The 19,752-nt window shown below is 34.9% G+C and overlaps 1 protein-coding gene across 1 annotated transcript in view; it reads left to right on the top strand.

The window, feature by feature from the left end:
• The window catches only part of MAN2A1 (mannosidase alpha class 2A member 1), a 111,277-nt gene that overhangs the window by 74,390 nt on the left and 17,135 nt on the right, over positions 1-19,752 (top strand). Inside the window, exons 14-19 of the mRNA XM_042864935.1 lie at positions 765-1,001; positions 1,115-1,237; positions 9,343-9,457; positions 12,545-12,678; positions 13,757-13,898; positions 16,370-16,503. Coding sequence (XP_042720869.1) covers positions 765-1,001; positions 1,115-1,237; positions 9,343-9,457; positions 12,545-12,678; positions 13,757-13,898; positions 16,370-16,503 — 885 coding nt within the window. The remainder of the gene's footprint in view (positions 1-764; positions 1,002-1,114; positions 1,238-9,342; positions 9,458-12,544; positions 12,679-13,756; positions 13,899-16,369; positions 16,504-19,752) is intronic.

Raw genomic sequence — 19,752 nt, 5'->3', positions numbered from 1 at the left:
GACAGTAATGCCTCCTATTTATTTCTATGGAATCTACAACAGATACAGAGAGTAACATTATTTAATACAACAAATTCTCAGCTACAAAACATGCTTTTTCAACATAGTCACCAGCATTACCAGCATTTTTGCCAGCAATAAAGAAGAGACTGCATACCATGCTTATAAAAATCGTATGGCTATCTGAAACGTGATTTGTCTTTCATGTTGCTGTTGTCACTGCAGAAACATACCAAAGATAATTATTTTTTTCTGAATTGTTTTCTGAGACAGGATAAAGAAAAAAAAAATTAGATATCAGGAATTCAAACTCTGAACAAACTGTTTTGAGTGGGTTAGCTTTGATTGTGACTCTTCTGTTTCGGTGACTTTCTATTCCTAAACAAATAGAAACAAAATATAAGACAGCTGCTTTAATTTCCTATTCAAATTTCTGGATTTTTACTTGCATTTTTGGTTATATGTAGGGTTCATATTCAGTTGATTTGCAACATACATCTATGATAAATAGCATATTTACTCAGAACTACACATCACATATTCAAAATCATTGCATTGTGTAAATGATCTTGATATTAAGCAAGTCAGTAATAGGTACTTTTTGTTTGTTAATTCTTCACGTATTTGAGATTTTAATTTGGAATACCAGTTATAATTTCATATTCATTTACTTGTAGCAACAGGAGTCATTTTGAGCATATCTTTACTGTAAGAAGTTGATATTTTCATCTTTATTATAATGGCTTTCTCTTTGTTCACAATAGATCTCTTTCTTGGCACATCTACCACCTTTGGGGCTTGGAGTTTACCAGGTTTTGGAAGTTCCAAATTCAGAAGCAATTTTAGCGGACTATAATATATATATGAGTGGAAGGGATAGTGTGCAGGAGAAGCCAGACAGATTTTTCAAGATAAAAGAGATGCAAAATTCTGTGGATAATATAATTTTAGAAAATTCTTACATGAAACTATGGTTTTCTGGAACATCTGGATTACTGGAGGTATGTTGCATTACAGTTCAAAACACTGTATGCTATCTTTATAACAATTTTTGTTCTTTTTTGTGGAAACTTAACTCTGCCAAGCTATTTCAACCATGATTCTCTGTCCTTAGAAAATAAATACAAAAGAGGATGGTAAAAACCATCAAATGAAGGTGGAATTTGCTTGGTATGGAACTACCAGTAATCGTGATAAGAGTGGAGCTTATCTCTTCTTACCAGATGGAGACGCCAAGGTAAACTTCTCTTTGCACTGAGATTCTAGTCGTGTAGTAATTTGAAGCCTTCTGTAAATGTAAATAGGTTTTGCTAACACAGATATATCTGTGTGACTGTGTATAATAATGTCAGTTATTGAAATTATTGGTATGACTTTCTTCTTTACAGTCTTGAATTTGGATTTAAAAACAAAAGGAAAGCATTAATTTCAAAGTGCAAAAATTTGTAAAATATTTGATTCACTAAAGAATTTAAGATGCTGGACTTCACAAGAAATTGAGTGGGATGTGACTATTCAGTCTGTAAGATCACTTTCAGTTTGTACGTTGAAACGTATAGGAGATACTGATTGATCAGTATTTGCACTTTTCCAGTTCTCCTGATTTCTTGGTGGGGATTGAGAAGCTTCCAGCTCAGAGTGTAGTACTTTTTAAATGAGATTTGTGCAGTAGCTTAATACAGTAGTTAAGATGCGAAGTCTCAGCTGATGAATATACACAGAGAGTAGCAAACCAAGCATCTGTTTTGTTTAAAGTGCCAAGTTGCCTATCACTATTTTAACTACATTCCTACTGGTTTTCTAGTTGGAAATTCAGAAATTACAGTGCTTTTAAGCTGGCTTTACATAACCAAAAGAAATCCATTGTAGCACTTTTGGAATGGGAATGGGGGTATTTCAGAAAATAAATAATAAAAATAATGAACTGCTGTAAGAAGCTTGGTAGTTCACAACATATGTCCTCTGCATATTTTCTTCTGGGGAGGTTAAAGTTAAATTTATGAAATAAATTTAGATTTGAGTTGTCCCTTATAGGAAATATGCAGTAACCATTCTGTTGTATTATGTACGAATCAGTCTAGAACTGGTCAGACTCATTTCCTTTTTGCTTAGCAGTCTCATCTACAGAAACATTCTGTTTAAGATCTGCCACTTGGAAGTTTTGATTTACATAATTGTTTGTATCCGTTATGTTCAACAGGGCTCAATCTTGAATTCCAAATGTCATAGATCTTGGTTGATAAATACCCAAACAATATGTAAAAGCACTTTTTAAAAAAATTTTTATCTTCCATCAGCTATATTTTCAAACTCTTGACTGTATTATTCTAAGTGCTACTTTGTCTTTTGCTTAAAAGCTGTCATGAGTAGAGAAATGTATTACATGAATACAAGTACAGCTAGAAAAAAACATGCACACTGGATTTTCATGATCAGTGGCATAGAACTACATTTTTACATAACGTAAAGAGTGGTATGTTCAGATTTTTGTAGAATAAAAATGAAATCTTGATTCTTTAAAAAATTCCACTTCATCCATATACAAGCAGGATCATTTGGTTAGAATTTTAATAACAATAATTATCCTACTGGGAATAACAGTGTGATGTTATTGTAGTTTCTAAAGCATCTTCAACTAACGCTTGCTTTCTTAAAAGAAATGAAGAAATGCCATCTGTGTAGGATTCTCAGTGTGAGGTGTATTAACTAGAACTTCCTAAGTCCTAATGAGAAGTGGCAGTAGGATAATGTATAAGCAGTTTTCTTGATCGTGGGTAGGTGATTCTTTCCTTTTTTTTTTTTTTTTTTGAACGTTTTACAAAAAAATTTGCAAAAAGTGTTCATGAAATCATTGACGTTGGAAAAGGCCCATGCCATCATCAAACCCAATTATCCACCTAACATCACAAGTCCACTGCTAAAGCACGTCCCTCAGGGCCGGATCCACATGTTTCTTGAACACCTCCAAGAATGGCAACTCCACCACTTCTCTGGGCAGCCTCTTGCAGCACCTAAGCACTTTTTGTGTGGAAGAAATTCATCCTGATATCCAGTCAAAACCTTCCATGATGCAAGCTTAGGCCATTTCATTGAGTCCTGTTCCTTATCACCCGGGCAAAGTTTGACAGCCAGTTGCTGCACACAATGGTTAGCCTTGTAGAATGCCATAAAACTGGATGCAGTTCATTAACCTCAGCCTGTCCAGATCCTTCTGTAGAGCCTTTCTACCCTCAAACAGGTGAACACTGCCACCCAACTTGGTGTCACTGGCAAACTCGCTGGGGATTCACCCACTCCCCAACAATGACAGGATGGTTGATGAAGGTATTAAACAAAGCCGGTGCCAATACTGAGTCCTTAGGAATGGCACTTGTGACACGCTGCCAGCCAGATTTAACTCCATTCACAACAACCCTTTGGGCCTGGCCATCCAGCCTGTTCTTTACCCAGCAGACGGAGCATCTGCATCCAGTCTCTCCAGGAGAAAGCTGTGTATCAAATGCTTTGCTAAGGTCCATGTAAGCTACACCCACAACTTTTCCCTCGTCCACTAAGCAGATCATCTTCTCTTGGAAGGAGATTGGTCAGGCAGGACCTGCCTTTCGTAAGCTCGTGCTGTTTGGCTTTGTTCAGCTGGTTGTTCTCTATTTCTCCTTCCTACCATTCCTGTATATGCACGTCACTTTGGCAACCTGTAGTCTTCTGGGACCTCCCCACTTAGCTGAGACTGCTGGTATGTTTTTTAAACTGGCTTGGCAGTGACAGCTCTTTTTGCATCCTTACATGGATCCCATCTGGAGTCTTAGATCTGTGGATGTCCAAGTAGTGCAGTGAAATTTCATCAGCAAACTTGATGAGAGTGTTGTCAATCCTGTCGTCTGTGTCACTGATAAGGATGTTAAAAAGTGCTGGTCCCAAGATTACCAGCCTCCACCAGGCCGTGTAGCCATTGACCATAACCCTCTGTCTGCAACATTCTAACCAATTTCTTATCTTGCAACTGTAGAGAGATAACACAGTGCTCATCTTGCACATACATATTTTCTGCAAAGTAAAGCAGAAGCAAAAGATAATGGGGAAAATACAGGCTGTATTTTAAGTTTTTAAATGTCAGTGCTGCTGACATTTTTGCTGACTGACAGTATTACCAAGATTTGGAGGAGAGGACGTTTTTGTCACACATCACAACAAATATACAGTAACATATCCTGTTTATGAATTGAAAATGTTTTTCTTATGTGATTTTCTGAAAGATGATGAACTCTGTACATCTGTTTGATCTGCAGTGAAACATCACTGTTCTATAAACAGGCTAAACTTATTCAGTGTATTTTGTTTTATGTATTTAACACAAATCAATTTATGATTACCTACTCATAAGCTGTGGTCAACATCAGTAAGGAACAGAACAAAGCGGTTTTTCCTAGAGTCAGAGCTAAGTGTTTGTGGGATCGATGTGAATTGTTCTTTTTCTTGCTTTACAGAATAATTTTTCAATAAAATAGACTTTTTAGATAATGCCTAAGCTGGGAAATTCTCTCTCAGGCAGCTGTGCTTATGCACATATGTATGTACCTTGCATACTTTATATACTCTCAGAATTTATAATAATAGATATTTTTATCATGCAGGATCTCTAGTGCTGGAATTTTTCACCATGCTTTGTCTCTGGTTGGACTTGATTTCCTGATTATAGTCTCTAGCTTTTACAGCAGCAGCTGCTGCTACTAGTTTTTAAAAAATTGCTATTTTTTAATGACAGATTCCTTTTTATGTCTGTCAGGCTTACCTATTGCATTTACTTGTCAGGTAAAATGAATCTACATTATCTAACTGCTTAGTCTTGATGCCCAAGGAAAAGATAACAGTATCTGCATTTGTATTAGCCAGATTAGGATGTTCTGCTGCATGAATGGAAAGACTGTCCATTTAAAATACTGCTCTGCATCCTCCTTCAGATCTTCCCTCTGAAACAGGTAGAGGCCTATTCCTCAAGCATAGGATCTTGTCTCTAGATGCTTTCCCTGTTTTTGCATGCCTAATAACAGGAAATGAAATGTGCATAGGGACAGTTAGAATGCTCACAGTACTCCAGTATCAGCTCCCTTTGAAGTGTCTTTTCTCTCCTTGGTGATAAACATTTCCTTTAAGCATCACAAATATCACTTAGAGATCTGCCCTACATGGTGCTTTTTTGTCTTTTTGAAGCATTAAAATTTCTATTGTCTTTCTTGTACCATGTATTTCTTAAAATAGTTCTTAGCATTCATAGCATTTTATTTGTTTTCTGAAACACTTGTGTGCACTGCCATGTGAATTGTAATAAGTTACTAAGAAGCCACTTTCCTTGACTTTGTTTTGACTTCTTGCTTTAAGTCTCAAGCGTATCAAGAGGGATTGAGTCTCTGCTGGGAAGCTTTCCTCTGGACATTTTTGGTGTGAAAGTCATGTGCTATACCAGTCCTGTGCCAGAAATTTGTAGGCTACGTTTATGTTGGTAGTAGATGGTTAGTAGTACTTGAACTTACGTCAGCAGAGAAGTCTTACTAGCCATATCTCATGCCTTCAAGCTATAACATTCCATGCCAACTTCTATGAAAGCGAGTAAACTTTTACATGCAGGCAAGCATCCAGTCATTCCTCTCCCATTGGCACTTCAACACAGAGTTCTTTCTGGGTAGTTTAGGATACCGCTGGGAGTGGTGACGTACTATTCTAAATAGTCTTCCTTTAAATTTCTATCTCACCATTTTTTCATCTTCCACGAGCAAGCTGTTATATTTCTCTTGAGAATTGGTACTCAAAAATGGTTTCTGAGTCCATCGACCCATGATTCTGTTATCCCATTTTTGAAAACATGGCTAAACAAAACCTGTCACAGAAGGCTGCTGAGCCTTGGACAATGAAGCTGATACCAGGGAAGCTGAGGGAATTGGGTATTATGGCAGCTATTCTTTTTAACTGTTTAAGAAATGAAGTTTTGAAACTGTACATGAGTTTTGAAAATAGTTCTATAGCTGTTTGTTCCCTTCATTTAGAAAGTGTCTGAACAGCAAGAGACCTATTTTTGCATCTCAAATCTTCAGATCAAATATATCTTTGTTTTTCAAAGTCACGATATGTTCACAGGCTTTTGTGCATCTCACTAGGGAAATTTACAGTACTGCTAGACTAATTGTTCATTCAGTGCATAAAGTTCCCCTGCTTAAAGGCCTAATTCATTGAAGTATTTTCAGTACGGCAAATCTGGTCACTATGTCTTTACAGGTTCTGAATGCAGTGTGCCTCCAGATGGCTCTTAAGATTCTCTTCCTAGGATTAGTGCTTTTCTAAGTGATAAGTATGCATTAGGAGTATTCTTTGTTCCCTCAGTACCATACTTGTTCAAGTTTCCAATTTCCCCAACAGTCAGAAAGCAGCAAGCATCCTTGAGAACTTTTGGTTCCACGAGTTACTTGGGAAAAAAGTCTGAACCCTTCTTCACCACAACCTCCTGTTAGGTAGTTATAGAGATTGGTAAGGTCTCCCCTGAGCTTCGGGCTAAACAGTTCCCTCACTTGAGCTTTCTACTGGTATTGGAACAAGGTATTTTGGTAGTAGTTGTCAGTATTGCCATCATGTTTTATGCTATCAGGTTAGTTGGTATAACATTCCTCCAGTTTTTTTTTGTTTTGTTTTGTTTTTAATTAAAAAAAAATCTACTTTTAGTAAGTTCACAGACTTACTACAAATAGCATCTCTCCATTTTACTGTTTTGTTTTTAGATAAATTGCAGGGCTGGAGGGATAGGCCCTACTGAGAAATGTTCTTTCAAACAGAGAAATAAGGCCATAAGTTAAGTATTACTTTGCTAACAGAATGTATACAGCAGACTGCTGCTTATGTAATTAGTGTTCTCCTCTGCAGTAATTGGTAAGGTTATTTGCTTGACCTGAAGACCTCACATTTCTCAAGCTTGTTTTTCTGGTGGTTCTCTTGGCTTTTTGCCAAACTGAGGCTCTTCATGCCCTAATCACCATGGAGGATTTGGGAACGTTTAGTTATTCCACCTTCCTGTCAGTAATGCTCTTCCTCTGTGATGTTTTAATCTAAACACATGTTCTAGGAGGAAGTAGTCACAGCTTATATGAGTTGGGCTTTTCTGCTTGTGTGATAGGTAAACACAGATATCGATCTCTTCTGCAAAGGGAATAGGAGATACACAGTTTCCAGTGACTGATCTTGTCAGTTTTTCATCAAGACAAGAGAATCCAAAACCTAGCTCATACTCTGAGCTAAGGCCTGATCTTCAGACATTTGTTATCATAGTATACTAATTCACCTGGCTTTCTTACCCCTTTGATACTTAACTCCTCCCTTATTACTGATCTAGCAAATGTATTCTTCATGACATCTGGTCTGTTGTACTGACAGACTAAGACACTTTGGAATTTGCCTAGCATTTTCTCAGATCAATTGTTGAATAGCTTTGTTTCCTCATAAGGGTTTCTGTACTGCTTAACTGTATAAAATGTTGGTTTTAGTTGAACGTAGGGAAAGAACACTTTCTTCATGAAATAATATACGTTACCAGAGTGTGAGAAACTGTGAGTCCTCTACAAGATTGTTGTATGAAGCATTACTATAGTTGATAGCTGCAGAATTGCTTCTTGAAACTCTGGCAGTATTTTTGTTAAACACTTGTTTTTTTGTTGTTGTTTTTTGTTTGTTTTTCCTAAAGCTTTAACGATAAATGTGTGACTGGAAAGTCTTTGAGAGTCTCTTCTGCATTCTTTTTTATGCAGTACTTCATGAAATCTTCTCTGTGAATATACAAAGGAGCATGTTGCACTGTATCTACCTGTAATTATTCTTCTGGGTCATGTTGTATATGGATATGTATGTACTTGTGATTTTTTTTGTCTTCCTCAAGATACTTTTGATCTTTTGAGTTATTACCCTGTCTGTCTTCTGATAACAGTGTGCATGTAGAAGGAAAATGGCTTTCTATTGACATTCATCAGAATCCTTTTCAAATATATTTTTTCTTTTTTTTAAATACAATGTTTTTAATGCTGTTTCTGTCTGGTACTTTCACAAATATTGGTTTTTCTTTTTTTCTTTTTTGCTTAATTCTCGTTTTATTCATTTTGTCTTTTACTTTTTTTTTCCTTTTGCCTATTTTTAACTTTTTACCTGAAGAAGATAGATCCAAAGAGACGTTGTTGTGCTCTTTCAGTATTTAAAGGGCCTATAAATAAAGTGAAAACAGATCTGATTTTATCTGGTCTCATAGTGATAGTACAAGGGAGAATGGTTTTAAATTAAATGAAGGTAAATTCAGGTTGGATATTAGGAAGAAATTCTTCAGTCAGAAGGTGGTGAAGCACTGGGACGGATTGTAAAGAGAAACTGTGTATGCCCCATCGCTGGAGGAGGTGTTGAAGGCCAGATTGAATGGGACCTTGGGCAGCCTGATCCAGTGGATGGCAACTCTGTGCCCACATCAGGTGGGTTGGAACTGGACGATCTTTAAGGTCCTGTCCAACCCAAGCATTCCTATATTTCTGTGCATTTTTAAAGCATATAGCATATACAGTCTAGTTTGAAATCAACTGTTTTTAAACTACTTGTACTTAGCTGAGTCTCGGCATATGATGTGACTAAGTAGTTGCACTCTTTTGATAACCATTCAGCTAGTTTTTGAGAGAGGAAACACACTCTAACTTGACTTTTCTTACCTTTTCCCTGTTCTACCCTGAGTTCCAGGGAGCTGCCCAATCAGAGCAACTGCAGGTGCTTTTGACTTGCATTACCCCTTCTATTTTCAGAAAGATATGCATGCAGGTCTGTAAGACAGTGCAAAGGAACCTATAGGATGTGTACCACTGATAAAGTAAACTGTCGTCCAGCAGAAGACAGTTAAACCCTCCATCTCCCATAAATGATGAAACTGTAGTATTTGATTGCTGATGAGCAAATATAATTTTGCTATCATTAAGCTCATAGATATTATAGTAGTACACTACATTTTATAGTAGCATAGTACTGTGTTTGTAGGTCTTGTATCCATTAATCATTGTAGAATACCTTTAAGATTTGTTATGATGGTTGTCGTAATTTCAAATAAAGGAAAAGTACAACTTAAAATTTTAAATAAATAAAATTTGGTGAATTTATGACCACCAATGATTAATTTTTTGCAGATTTTTAGGATACAATATGTTATTTAAAACAACCATAAAAGAAAAGACAAAAAAAACCCAAAAACCTATGAGATAATTAAATTATGCACACCATTTTATGCAAATTTTTAAAATAATTAAATAATTTTGCCTTTTTTTTTTTTTTTTTTTTTTTCAGCCTTATATTTTTACAGATCCACCTACTGTAAGAGTTGCTCATGGAAGAATTTTCTCAGAAGTTGTATGTTTTTTCCACCATGTGACACATACCGTGCGACTCTATGATGTCCAGGGTAAGAGCTGTAAACTCAATCTCTCTCACTGCATTTTTTTTTGTGTTTTTCAACACTCTGGTCTTGTGTGTGAATAAAACTTCTGGCCTGTTACAAAAACATTCAGATTGAATTCTTAACTGGGTACAGTGCAATGAATATGATCCTTTTGTGAGCCTTTTCCTAGCCATTAAGCTAACATGCTTAAACATAAAGATTTCTTGGAGATCTCTCAGTGTATAGATAGTATTATTTATATTATATTATCTATAAAGATATATAGATAGTATTATAGATATTATCAATACAGATAATCTATACAGGGTAGATTCTCAAGATGGGGTTCCTAATCTTTGTTGGGCAATATAAGTACTATAGGTAGTTATAAGTTATGAAAATGAAAAACTCTATAATATATTTTGGTGATGATTAAAAATTAAAAAAATATGTTAATTTTCTTCATAGGTTCAGACTTACTGCCTACAGTACAGTGTCTTCTCTAAAATCACAAAGAGTGGTGACTTATCTGACATTAATAGCGAAGTAATTCTAGATCAAACTCTAGATCACTTCTCTTATGAATACAGTCCAAGATGTTACATTGTAATGTGTTGAAAATTCTGAAGAAAAATATTTACACAAGATAATTTTACATGATCAATATGTAAAAAGGGTCAAGGGATGAAGACACTCTAGTCTAAATGTACTGAATTGCTGAAAATGCTTGAAGGAGGTTATTTTGATATGTGGATTTTATTAAACTAAACTGTCAAGCAAGAAGGAAAACTGCATAAAAAGGTTGTTTAAGGTAGTAAAGGGGAGAGAAAATACCTGAATGAATCACTTTCGTGTGTTGAATGAGGGGGTTTTGGAATAACATTTCTTTATAATATTCCTTTTTCTTTAATACGTTAGTACCTGCTAGAACTGTTACACTTTCACAGTTCACAAGAAGTGAGCTGTCAATGACAATCTTGCTAGCCATTTCCTAATGCCTAAGTTTTTCTCTCATCTAGACTGCACTAATTAGTTACGGGTTTTTTTTTGTTGTTGTTGTTTTGGCAATTTGAGATTCCTAACACTGTTTCCAGTAATTATGTCATTACCTGTCCAGTCATTGTATTGATGTCCTGTACTATATTTCCAGCTGTTACAAGGAAAAATTACAACTTTTTAAATACAGTTTCACTTTACTTTTGTTATGTGTTTTTAATGTGGATTTCTTCATATGAAATGGCCTTTTGACTTTACATCATTGTTGTAGTGAGGTCAGTTTTATTGGCTTGGTAAGGAAAACTATTTATGTAGTATTACTTTATTTAAGGAAGGTATCTTAAAGTCTCTGTAAATATATAAAGTAAAAAAGCAGGTGGACAGAAATATACACATGCACCTGTGTGTAAGCCCTCGTCTTTTTAAATAGACGTGGTAATCCTAGTATAATTACCTACTTGGAAAGGGGTGCTGTTGGCTAATTCAGTTTGACAGAAGTTCTAAGTTTAAATTTAAATGCTTTATTTTCTTTCCATTAGCATCTGTGATTGCTATCAGTGTAACTTTGTTATTTTTTCATCAGGCTACTTATATTTTATTACGTTCCATAACTGTATTTTCACACTAGCTCAAATTATGAAATGTGGGAGAACTGACTGTAATTCATGCTATATTCATTTTAAAATCGTAAACTGAAATCTTGTGTCTTTGTTCATTGTCCATGGTTTAATGGTCTTATTGCAAAATATTTGAAAAAGCCATGATTAAAATCAAAAAGAGCGGAACATAAGGATCCATCTTGCACACACTAGGCCTGGGAAAATACACTTACCTAAAACCAAATACTTTTCAGTTAGTACTGTGATATAAACACCATTGATAAATATTAGCTTTTTAACAGCTGCTGGTACGAATGAAGGTGAAGTTCAGGTTTTAAGAAAGAAAGATGAGGAAACAAATACAGACTTTAATACTCATCTCAGCTAGCAAAATCAAAAACCTGACTATATTTTACACGCAGAACATAAAAACTGAAAGACGCAGACGCATTCAGCATTCTGTTCTTGAAAATTTCAGGGTGTTTAAGAATTTGCTAAAGTAGCGACCTATCTGGGGAACATACTCTCAAATAAAATTGCCGTCTGTACTGGAAAATATATAGGTAGGAAGAAAGAGATTGTACTAACCTCTGTGTGCTTAAGAACCTAGGAATTTTGTTGTGAACATGTTTTGCCCTTTTGCATAAGATTTTACTGCTTAGGAACCCAAACCATGTTGATGTTGCCCATGAATGAATTAACATACAGTCAGCAGTTGAAAAAAAAAGGAAGAATTCAGTAGCTAGGGTTTTAAATCTTCAAATTCTAAAGGACTGAAGTAATCAGTCACTTTCTACTATTCTCTGTTTACAACCTTTCAGGCAAGCACAGTATAATCTCTTGAGTGTCAAGAGAAATTTTTCTGTTTTGTTTGGCACATTCCTTTTTTAGCTCCTAGTTCTGTTAAACTACAGGAAGTGTGATCTTAAGCTGTTTGAAAGTCAGATTTTGGAAGAGGTGTGCAACTTTCAGCATACAACACTGGGAAAGTCTTATTGAGCATCTGTCTGCATGTTCAGATAGTTAATTTTCCCTTTAATAAAGTGGGCAACTGTTACCCGTTAGCAAAGATTTGCATCCTGATTGTCAGCATATCAGTGTTTGTTTCTGTCTTTCACTTTCCTTAGAAGATTCTCTTTGTTTTGCTTAAAACAGAAAACAATCAAGATGCTGTGAACGATTCTTTTTCCAACATATTAGCTATTACAATTGAAAGTTGCATGGTATTTTCTGTTGATTTATCAGAACCTCCACTGATTCTTATCATGAATATTCTAATTGTTCAAGTTCTGTTTCTGTTCAAGGTTTCACACTAACTATTTAATGAGTACTGAATTAGAAGCATTTCTGTATCACGTGGTACATAACTGACCTGACTTAAAATGCCTATTTAGATATGAAAGTAAAAATAGTAGAGGAAAACTGTATCATATTCTGTGATCACTGGAATTCTTATACCTGGCAATAGCTTTTAAAAATTTTAAGTTTTTTTTGACAAGCATCTTTTTTCGTTTAGGTTTGGAAGGCCAGTCTCTTGAGGTTTCCAATATTGTGGATATCAGAGGAGAATATAATCGTGAGCTTGCAATGAGAATTTCATCTGACATAAACAGTCAAAATAGATTCTATACTGATCTTAATGGATATCAGGTAATTATTCTCTACTAATTCTAAAAGGCTAAGGTCTCAGTTTTCAATTAATTTTAAAGAATGAATCATATTAATCAAATGCTCATGTTACAGTCAACTTTATCACTTAAAAGACTTTTAGAGTGTATCCCTACTATAAAATTGGTTTAGATGAGATGATGTAGCAATTGTTTTCTTTCAAATTGCAATGTTCATTAACTATACCTCTGTATCCTTTAGAAAACAAGAAGTTTAATACAGCAACACACAATAAGCCTTTCTGCTATTCTTCTTGTGTGCCTTTTCTCCCTCACCTATTTGATTTGGGCCTTTGGTCTTACACTAAGTATAAGCGCACTTCCCAGTAGAGTTACTGAGAATAACCTAGAGAACAAATACTTGATGCTGTGATAGAAATAAGTAGATGGTGCGTTTTCAGAGTGTAATGATACACACTATTGGTAATACATCTGATGAAATAGCATGACTGTTATTCTTGGACTTCGAAGCACAGACAAAAGAAAGTGTATTTTCCTGACCTTTCCTTTCTAAAAGTTGGTACTGTGAATATACTAAAAGCATGCCTGCTGTTCTGCCTGTTAGTGTGTAGAGCTGCATTTTGCTAGAGATAGTGAATATTTAAAAATGAAAGTAATTTTAATAATATTATTCATTTTCATGTACCATAAAGAAATTTCTCCAGTGCTTAAGTAAGTCCTCATTATATAGCAACAATTGCTTTTTCTGCTATCTTGAATCTACTCACTGCTGGCTCTCTCTACAGGAGAAAATATTTTCTCTCATTCTATAGTTGATTTTTCTTTTTTTTTTTTTTTTTTTTTTTTGAACATCCCCTTGATGAATCTTTCAGTTTTGAAAAAATGTTCTTTGATCTGAAAGTACATTGAAGTTATCATTTCCAAATAGGTAGTTCTAGCCACAAATCTCCAAAAAGCTAAATAATACAGTTGAATGGATACTTTGGTGCTGGTTGTCAGTCATTTCTTCTAAAGCACATATGGGATTGATGTCTGAGAATGTCTTTGAAATTCAAATGGATAAAAAATATATTTTATCAAAGTCTGTGTATGTACTGTAGATTCAGCCCAGACTGACGATGAGCAAATTGCCTCTTCAAGCAAATATCTATCCTATGACTACAATGACTTATATCCAAGATTCTGGTTTTCGTTTGACACTTCATTCAGCTCAATCTCTAGGTGTTGCAAGCTTGAAAAATGGTAAGTAAGAGATAGATATTACAAAGATCTTTCCATTGTTATCTGAAATAGTTCATTCAGAGATTACTACATTAGGATACCTACTCATATTTGAAGAAAATAAATAAGGTTCTCCAGCTGTGACTGAGTTTTTATATATTTCCATTAAGTAAGCAGGTGATGAAGACAAAATCTTCAGAGGCTCAATTGTTTGAAATAGAGCCCGTATTTGTGCTTTAGCTTAGTCTATGCATCACAAAATTACATGCAGCCTGCAAGATGCAGAGAAAAGTCCTCTGTCTTCAAATCAGGGAGTTGAGGTAGTGCTGTATGCAGTATTACAGATAAACATCAGGGAGAAATTGTCTTTCTGTGAGCACTGGTTTAATCAAGTTGAGGACGTAAGAAATTTTTCCCCTAACCCAGTTAAATCAAAGAGCAGAAGATGTATTCCATGCTTTTTAGTGGTATTAATCATTTAATTGTCTGACTGTTTTTAGCAAACTGTTATGTCACCTAAGGTCCAAGAACTAGTTAGCAACATAAAATATTTACTTTGCATCCACTATAAGAAGATGAATGCATTCATCTCACTTGTTATCATTAAATAATGTTTTATAAAATTACTGTGTTCACCATATTTCTCCTGAGGATATTTGAGACTCCTTAATAGAGAACAAAAATGAAGCTGAAAGTTCTTTGGCTATGCTCAGTGTTTTGTGACAATTTTTTTGAAGGGTACTGGAAGAAAAATCAAAAGCATTACAATTGAAGTGGATGCCTTAAGTAGCAAACAGTATGTCTCAAGGCATAACTCACCATTTGAATTTTTCTGAACAGCTGATTTTTTTCCTCTTCCTGTGTTAGAGAGGCAGTTTCTTACTATGAAACAGTTAATTCATATACTGTTAGACAGTCACAGTAGTGTAGAGTTGGATTTCTTACTGAACAGTTATCAGTCTTCAGTATCAGCTTCTAAGAGATTTGATCAAAACCCATAAAATGCATTTGCTATGTCTTTATTGCTACTTTTCTGGCTCTCTTTCCATTTGTGGGATTGGATGTGTAATCTTTCTTTTAATGTTAGATGTTGAACATCATTCACGATATAAGTCGCATCCCGTTCTGCTCTAATTCACTATTTAGTTGATTGTCCTGCATGCACTAAGACCACCTCCAACTAGATCACATCTACCACTGCGAAATGGCCTTCCCTGCAGTCTAATGGGTAATTAATGGAGTAGCAGTAATCACTTATGTCCTGGAGCCTCACAAAATACTTCTAATTCCATTTTAAGCCAGAGGTTTTAGCATCATTTTTCTTCAACCCAATTTTGAGATGGTTTTTACCTGACTTCAGCAGTGCTGATTATTTTGTTTTTATGTTCTGTACATGTTCTGTATGTTATGTACACAATCACCTTATAAATTATGAGCTGCATTTTGTCACCTGTCACCTCCTAGCTTCTTAAAGAATGCTGGAAACTTGTTTGTATCATTTCAGATCTTAATATCCTAAGCATTCTTTGAAAACTTTAATGAAAATTTATCATGTATTTGTTCTCTTATTGTGGTTCTAGCTTTTTTCAGAGACATGCTCCATTTGTCTTTCAACCCATATTCATACTGCAATCTATGAAAACTTACTAAATTGAGTTACAATCCTAGCTTTATTTCACAGTTCTAAGTGTGATGGTTTTTTATAAATTTCCATCTAAATTCTGATCTGGGTACACAAAATCTGTTGCTTTTGATCTTTTGTTGGGCTATTTTTGTGAGGGAAAGGAAGAACCAGTATTTAGGAAGATAGGAGATGTACAATAACCTCAATTACATACCCTGAGCTGCATTCCCTCTGGAATTACAAATATACAAATAAACTTATCTTCCATAAGGGTATTTATGATTTAGCATCATGAGAAAAGGGGTATTCTCAATGGCAGTGCTATAGTTCAGTGTATAAACTCAGATATTTATACTTAGTTTTCATCTGGTATTTTCCTTTTTCCCTCAAGTGAAAAAAGTGTTTATATTATGGTATTTACTGTTAGTATTGCCTACCTGCTTTTTCTTTAAAAGAATTTTAAAAAAAAAAGAAGTGCAATGTTTTGTGTAGCATTAGATGAAACATTTTACAATGCGTTAGCTGATGTTCCAATAGAAAGGATCTCTCTGCAGCTGCTTGAGGTGATTCTTCTCTTGATATTTGTTGCAAGAACTGGTTAACAGTTTTTCATGCGAAATTTCAGTGCGGAGAACTATGTTAAAAATTTCACTAAACCTTCTACTGGATTATACACTAAAATTTTGGAAGATTACAGCCAAAATCATAGATACTCTATCAGTCCTAACAATTTGAATCTACTATTAATCCTCCATATGAACGAGAGAAATTGTGATTTTTATAATTTATACTTCAGAATATTTTTCTACTTTTAATAGAAACCTATCATACTTCTGTTACCACTACAATTTTTACATTGTATTTTCAGGCCAATTGGAAGTAATCATGGATCGTCGACTCATGCAGGATGACAACCGTGGCCTTGGACAAGGTGTCCAAGATAACAAGATTACAGCTAATGTCTTCCAACTTCTGCTTGAAAGAAGGCATGGAACAGATGCGGTAGGAATTACTGCCTGGATTTTTCTGTCTGGTTAAGATATGAATTTTTATTTCTGTTGTGGAAGTGGTGAGCTTAGTAAAGAAGACTTTCAATGAGCTTCTCTAGGGAGTTTTCTGAGATTGCTTGCACATTCTCACCATAAGCTCTACATCTTCAACAATTTATCACAGAAATACCTCCTTTCTTACCCTTGCCTTCCTCCCTTATCTGTCACCTGGATAAGAGGTGATAAGTGTTTTATATGTTTTGGAGACTGTATATATACTTATTGCGTTACTAGCAAGTCAGTTTAAACAGTTCACTTTATACTTCAGTGCATCACTGAGGTACTGTTGGGAATGTTTCTTTAAATATGAATTGCCTTTTATTTCTGTTTTTCCGAGAAGCTTGGTAAGGAGATTGGTAGTTAGTGAGACTTTTTCTTATCAAAGTTTAATGAAACTGGAACAGTGGTGAAAAATAATTTGGAATGAATGGGTGGAACAAAACTGAACTTAAATTTCTTGGGAAATAAAATTTAACAAGAAATATTTAGATCTAGAAGTAAGTCTCCTCAGCTCACTGTGGTTTTGGGAAAATAGAAACAAAAAAAATCCTTTTTCTTGTACATCTTGTTTTAGTGTTTTGTATATTAATCTTTTCAGTTAACTGTTCTTTCCATTTTTCTCCTTTCTACGATTAGAAAAGGATAAAATGAAAAGTACATTTTTGTACTGAGGCAGTAGAATCATGATGACAGCACTGAGTAGATTTTGAAGTTGTCACATGGCTTAAGATGAGTAGTTGTGTACTGAAGTGCTAATTAATATGCAGATAAATGGAAATAAATTCTGCTTTATGGTAGATACCACCAAGCACTGTGAGAGGTTGATAATATCAAGCCTAGAGCTAATTTCCAGCATGATTGACATATTTTTAAGGTTGCACATATCGCTATAATTTTCTAGTTCCTCGTCCTGTGTAATGTAGGTAGTACACTAACAGTTAGCAATGTGGTTTGGAAATAGCTGATCCACTGAAGTGCTGGAAACGTAGCTTTGACAGCAGTAGTTGTTACCATCTTGGCAAGAAGAGACCTGCAGAGAGATCTATGCTGCTTCAATAAACTTTTTAGTACCCAGAGTAATAATATTAAGTAAATTAATTATTGAATTAAAATAATTAAATTGAAATGTGAAGCAAGTAAAATACAATTACTGGACACACAGAAAACAATTTTTATATATCAAGTACATTAGGGGACTACCGGAGGAGCGTGCCATTAGTGCCATGGTGCTTGCATCTGCACTGTGTGCAGTTCAGCTATTTTCCACAGAATCATAAAATACTTTCATAGGTACCTCCAGAAGTCTTACTGTCCAAACCTTGCTCAAAACAGATCTACTTCTATATTAGAAGAGGCTTAAAAATGATTCAAAGGACTAATCATTGTAACACACCGGTTGCATACTTGTAAGGGAGCTTCTTTGATACTTTTCCTCTAAAAGAAAACTAGTGTATGCATACACAGACTGCTCTGCAAAATAACATGGGTTATTTTATATTTAGTGGGTTGTTAATTGTGATTGACCATCAGTTTGAACTCAGAACTGCATCTTTCTGATGTTAGATCTGGAATTCCTCATTAGTATTTTAGCTTTCTGATTCTTGAAAATTTTCAAACATCTGTTACGTTTTCTGATTCTTGTAACTTTCAGATGTGTTGAAATAAGGAAGGGGGAGTACTCCCCTGTCTCAATGTTTTCTAAAATATACAAATACATTTTTACTGCATTGTTACTCGGGAGGTGGTTGTTAGAATCATTTAATAATAGCCCTGTCAGAAGAGATTACGGAGAAATTATGTGTAGTTTATGTATGTGATGGGATGCACTGTGTGACTCATACACTGACCTTAATTTTGTTGTCAAGACCTGTCTTGTTATTTACTTAAGGAACAGTGGGAGGAAGGAGAGATTTTTGATTACTTGGCATCTATGTCAGTACAGGCTTTTCCTAAAGTGGTTTCCAATTTAATTCTGTCTCTTCTCAAAAAAAGTTCTTAGGAGTAGGAGTCTTTCTGCTCTTTGTGAAACTCTACTTGGGAGAAGGAATGCAATTGAAGTGTGGGATATGAAGATTCTTTAAGATGAACTGAAATAAATGTGCATCACGTTAATGTATTTGCTGTAGCCTAATCCTAGTGTTTCCTGGATGTTGTCTGTTGAATTTTAGCTCATCTCACCAGTAATAGATATTCATGCTGATACCACCTCCATGCAATTGGCTTCAGGTTAGTTTAAGTGATTTTGCCCTGTGCCCTGAATTTGGATACTACAAAAAATGTATTAACTGATAGTATTGTACATTAAGTAAGCTGTGTACATAGCAAGAGCTGGACAAATCCCATTTCACTTTCAATTACATTCATCTGATTTACTACTAACTTTGTCTCTGAGCCCTCTGTTGGTGTTATTAATATGCTTTGATACAAATTCTAGATACACTTTCTCCTAGATGTAACTTTTTCTGCTTATGTTCATTTTGTCCTTGCAAGCATTGATTGGCTCTGCACATCTTTCTGACTTTTTTCTTCTCATATTCATTCCTCTTTTCCTCAGATCGTTCAGGAAGAATCAATTGCATTTTGTTTTTAAAGGGATCATTATGTTATCTGAAAATGAAACAGAGCACAATTATTAGTACTGGTCTGTCAAAATACTAAATGCTGCTTTATTTTTGAAAATATAGCCTTTATATTATACTTATTATAAAATTCATTAAAAATAAACCTTAGTGCCTTTTTATTTCCAAGCCTCAATGTTTTATATTAGTATAAGAATGGGAATGGCACGTAATTTGTATGAAGAAGTAATATATTTATTTCATCAATTGTATTGTTGGAGAAAAAGATGCTATTCCAAGCAGACATGTTCTTCTTGATGTTGGTATTTTGTACCTTAGCTTGACTTGTTCAGCTTTTATAAGTGGGTTTATAGCGTAGTTTCAAGCAAAGAGCCAGTAGCTCAAAAATCTGCTATGATTTGGGGAAGGTTTTTAGAGAAACAGTTTTACAGGCTGTTCATAAAATCACAAATATGTGGCAGTCATATAATCAAACTCCTTTTTTCTCCATCACATACAGCTGTTCTTTTTTCTTATGGTCAGTACCACTTTCTCTGAAAATATATGCCTGATTATATAACCATTTGTCTGATTATTGAGTTGTATTTGCCTCTTATATGAAGTGACTATCTGTAATGCATGTA

The sequence above is a fragment of the Lagopus leucura genome, unplaced genomic scaffold, assembly GCF_019238085.1.
Source record: "Lagopus leucura isolate 7727_CA_CO unplaced genomic scaffold, USGS_WTPT01 Super-Scaffold_774, whole genome shotgun sequence".
NCBI lineage: Eukaryota > Metazoa > Chordata > Aves > Galliformes > Phasianidae > Lagopus > Lagopus leucura.
The sequence above is the reverse complement of the archived record's forward strand: the minus strand, read 5'-3'. Positions and strand labels throughout refer to the sequence as shown.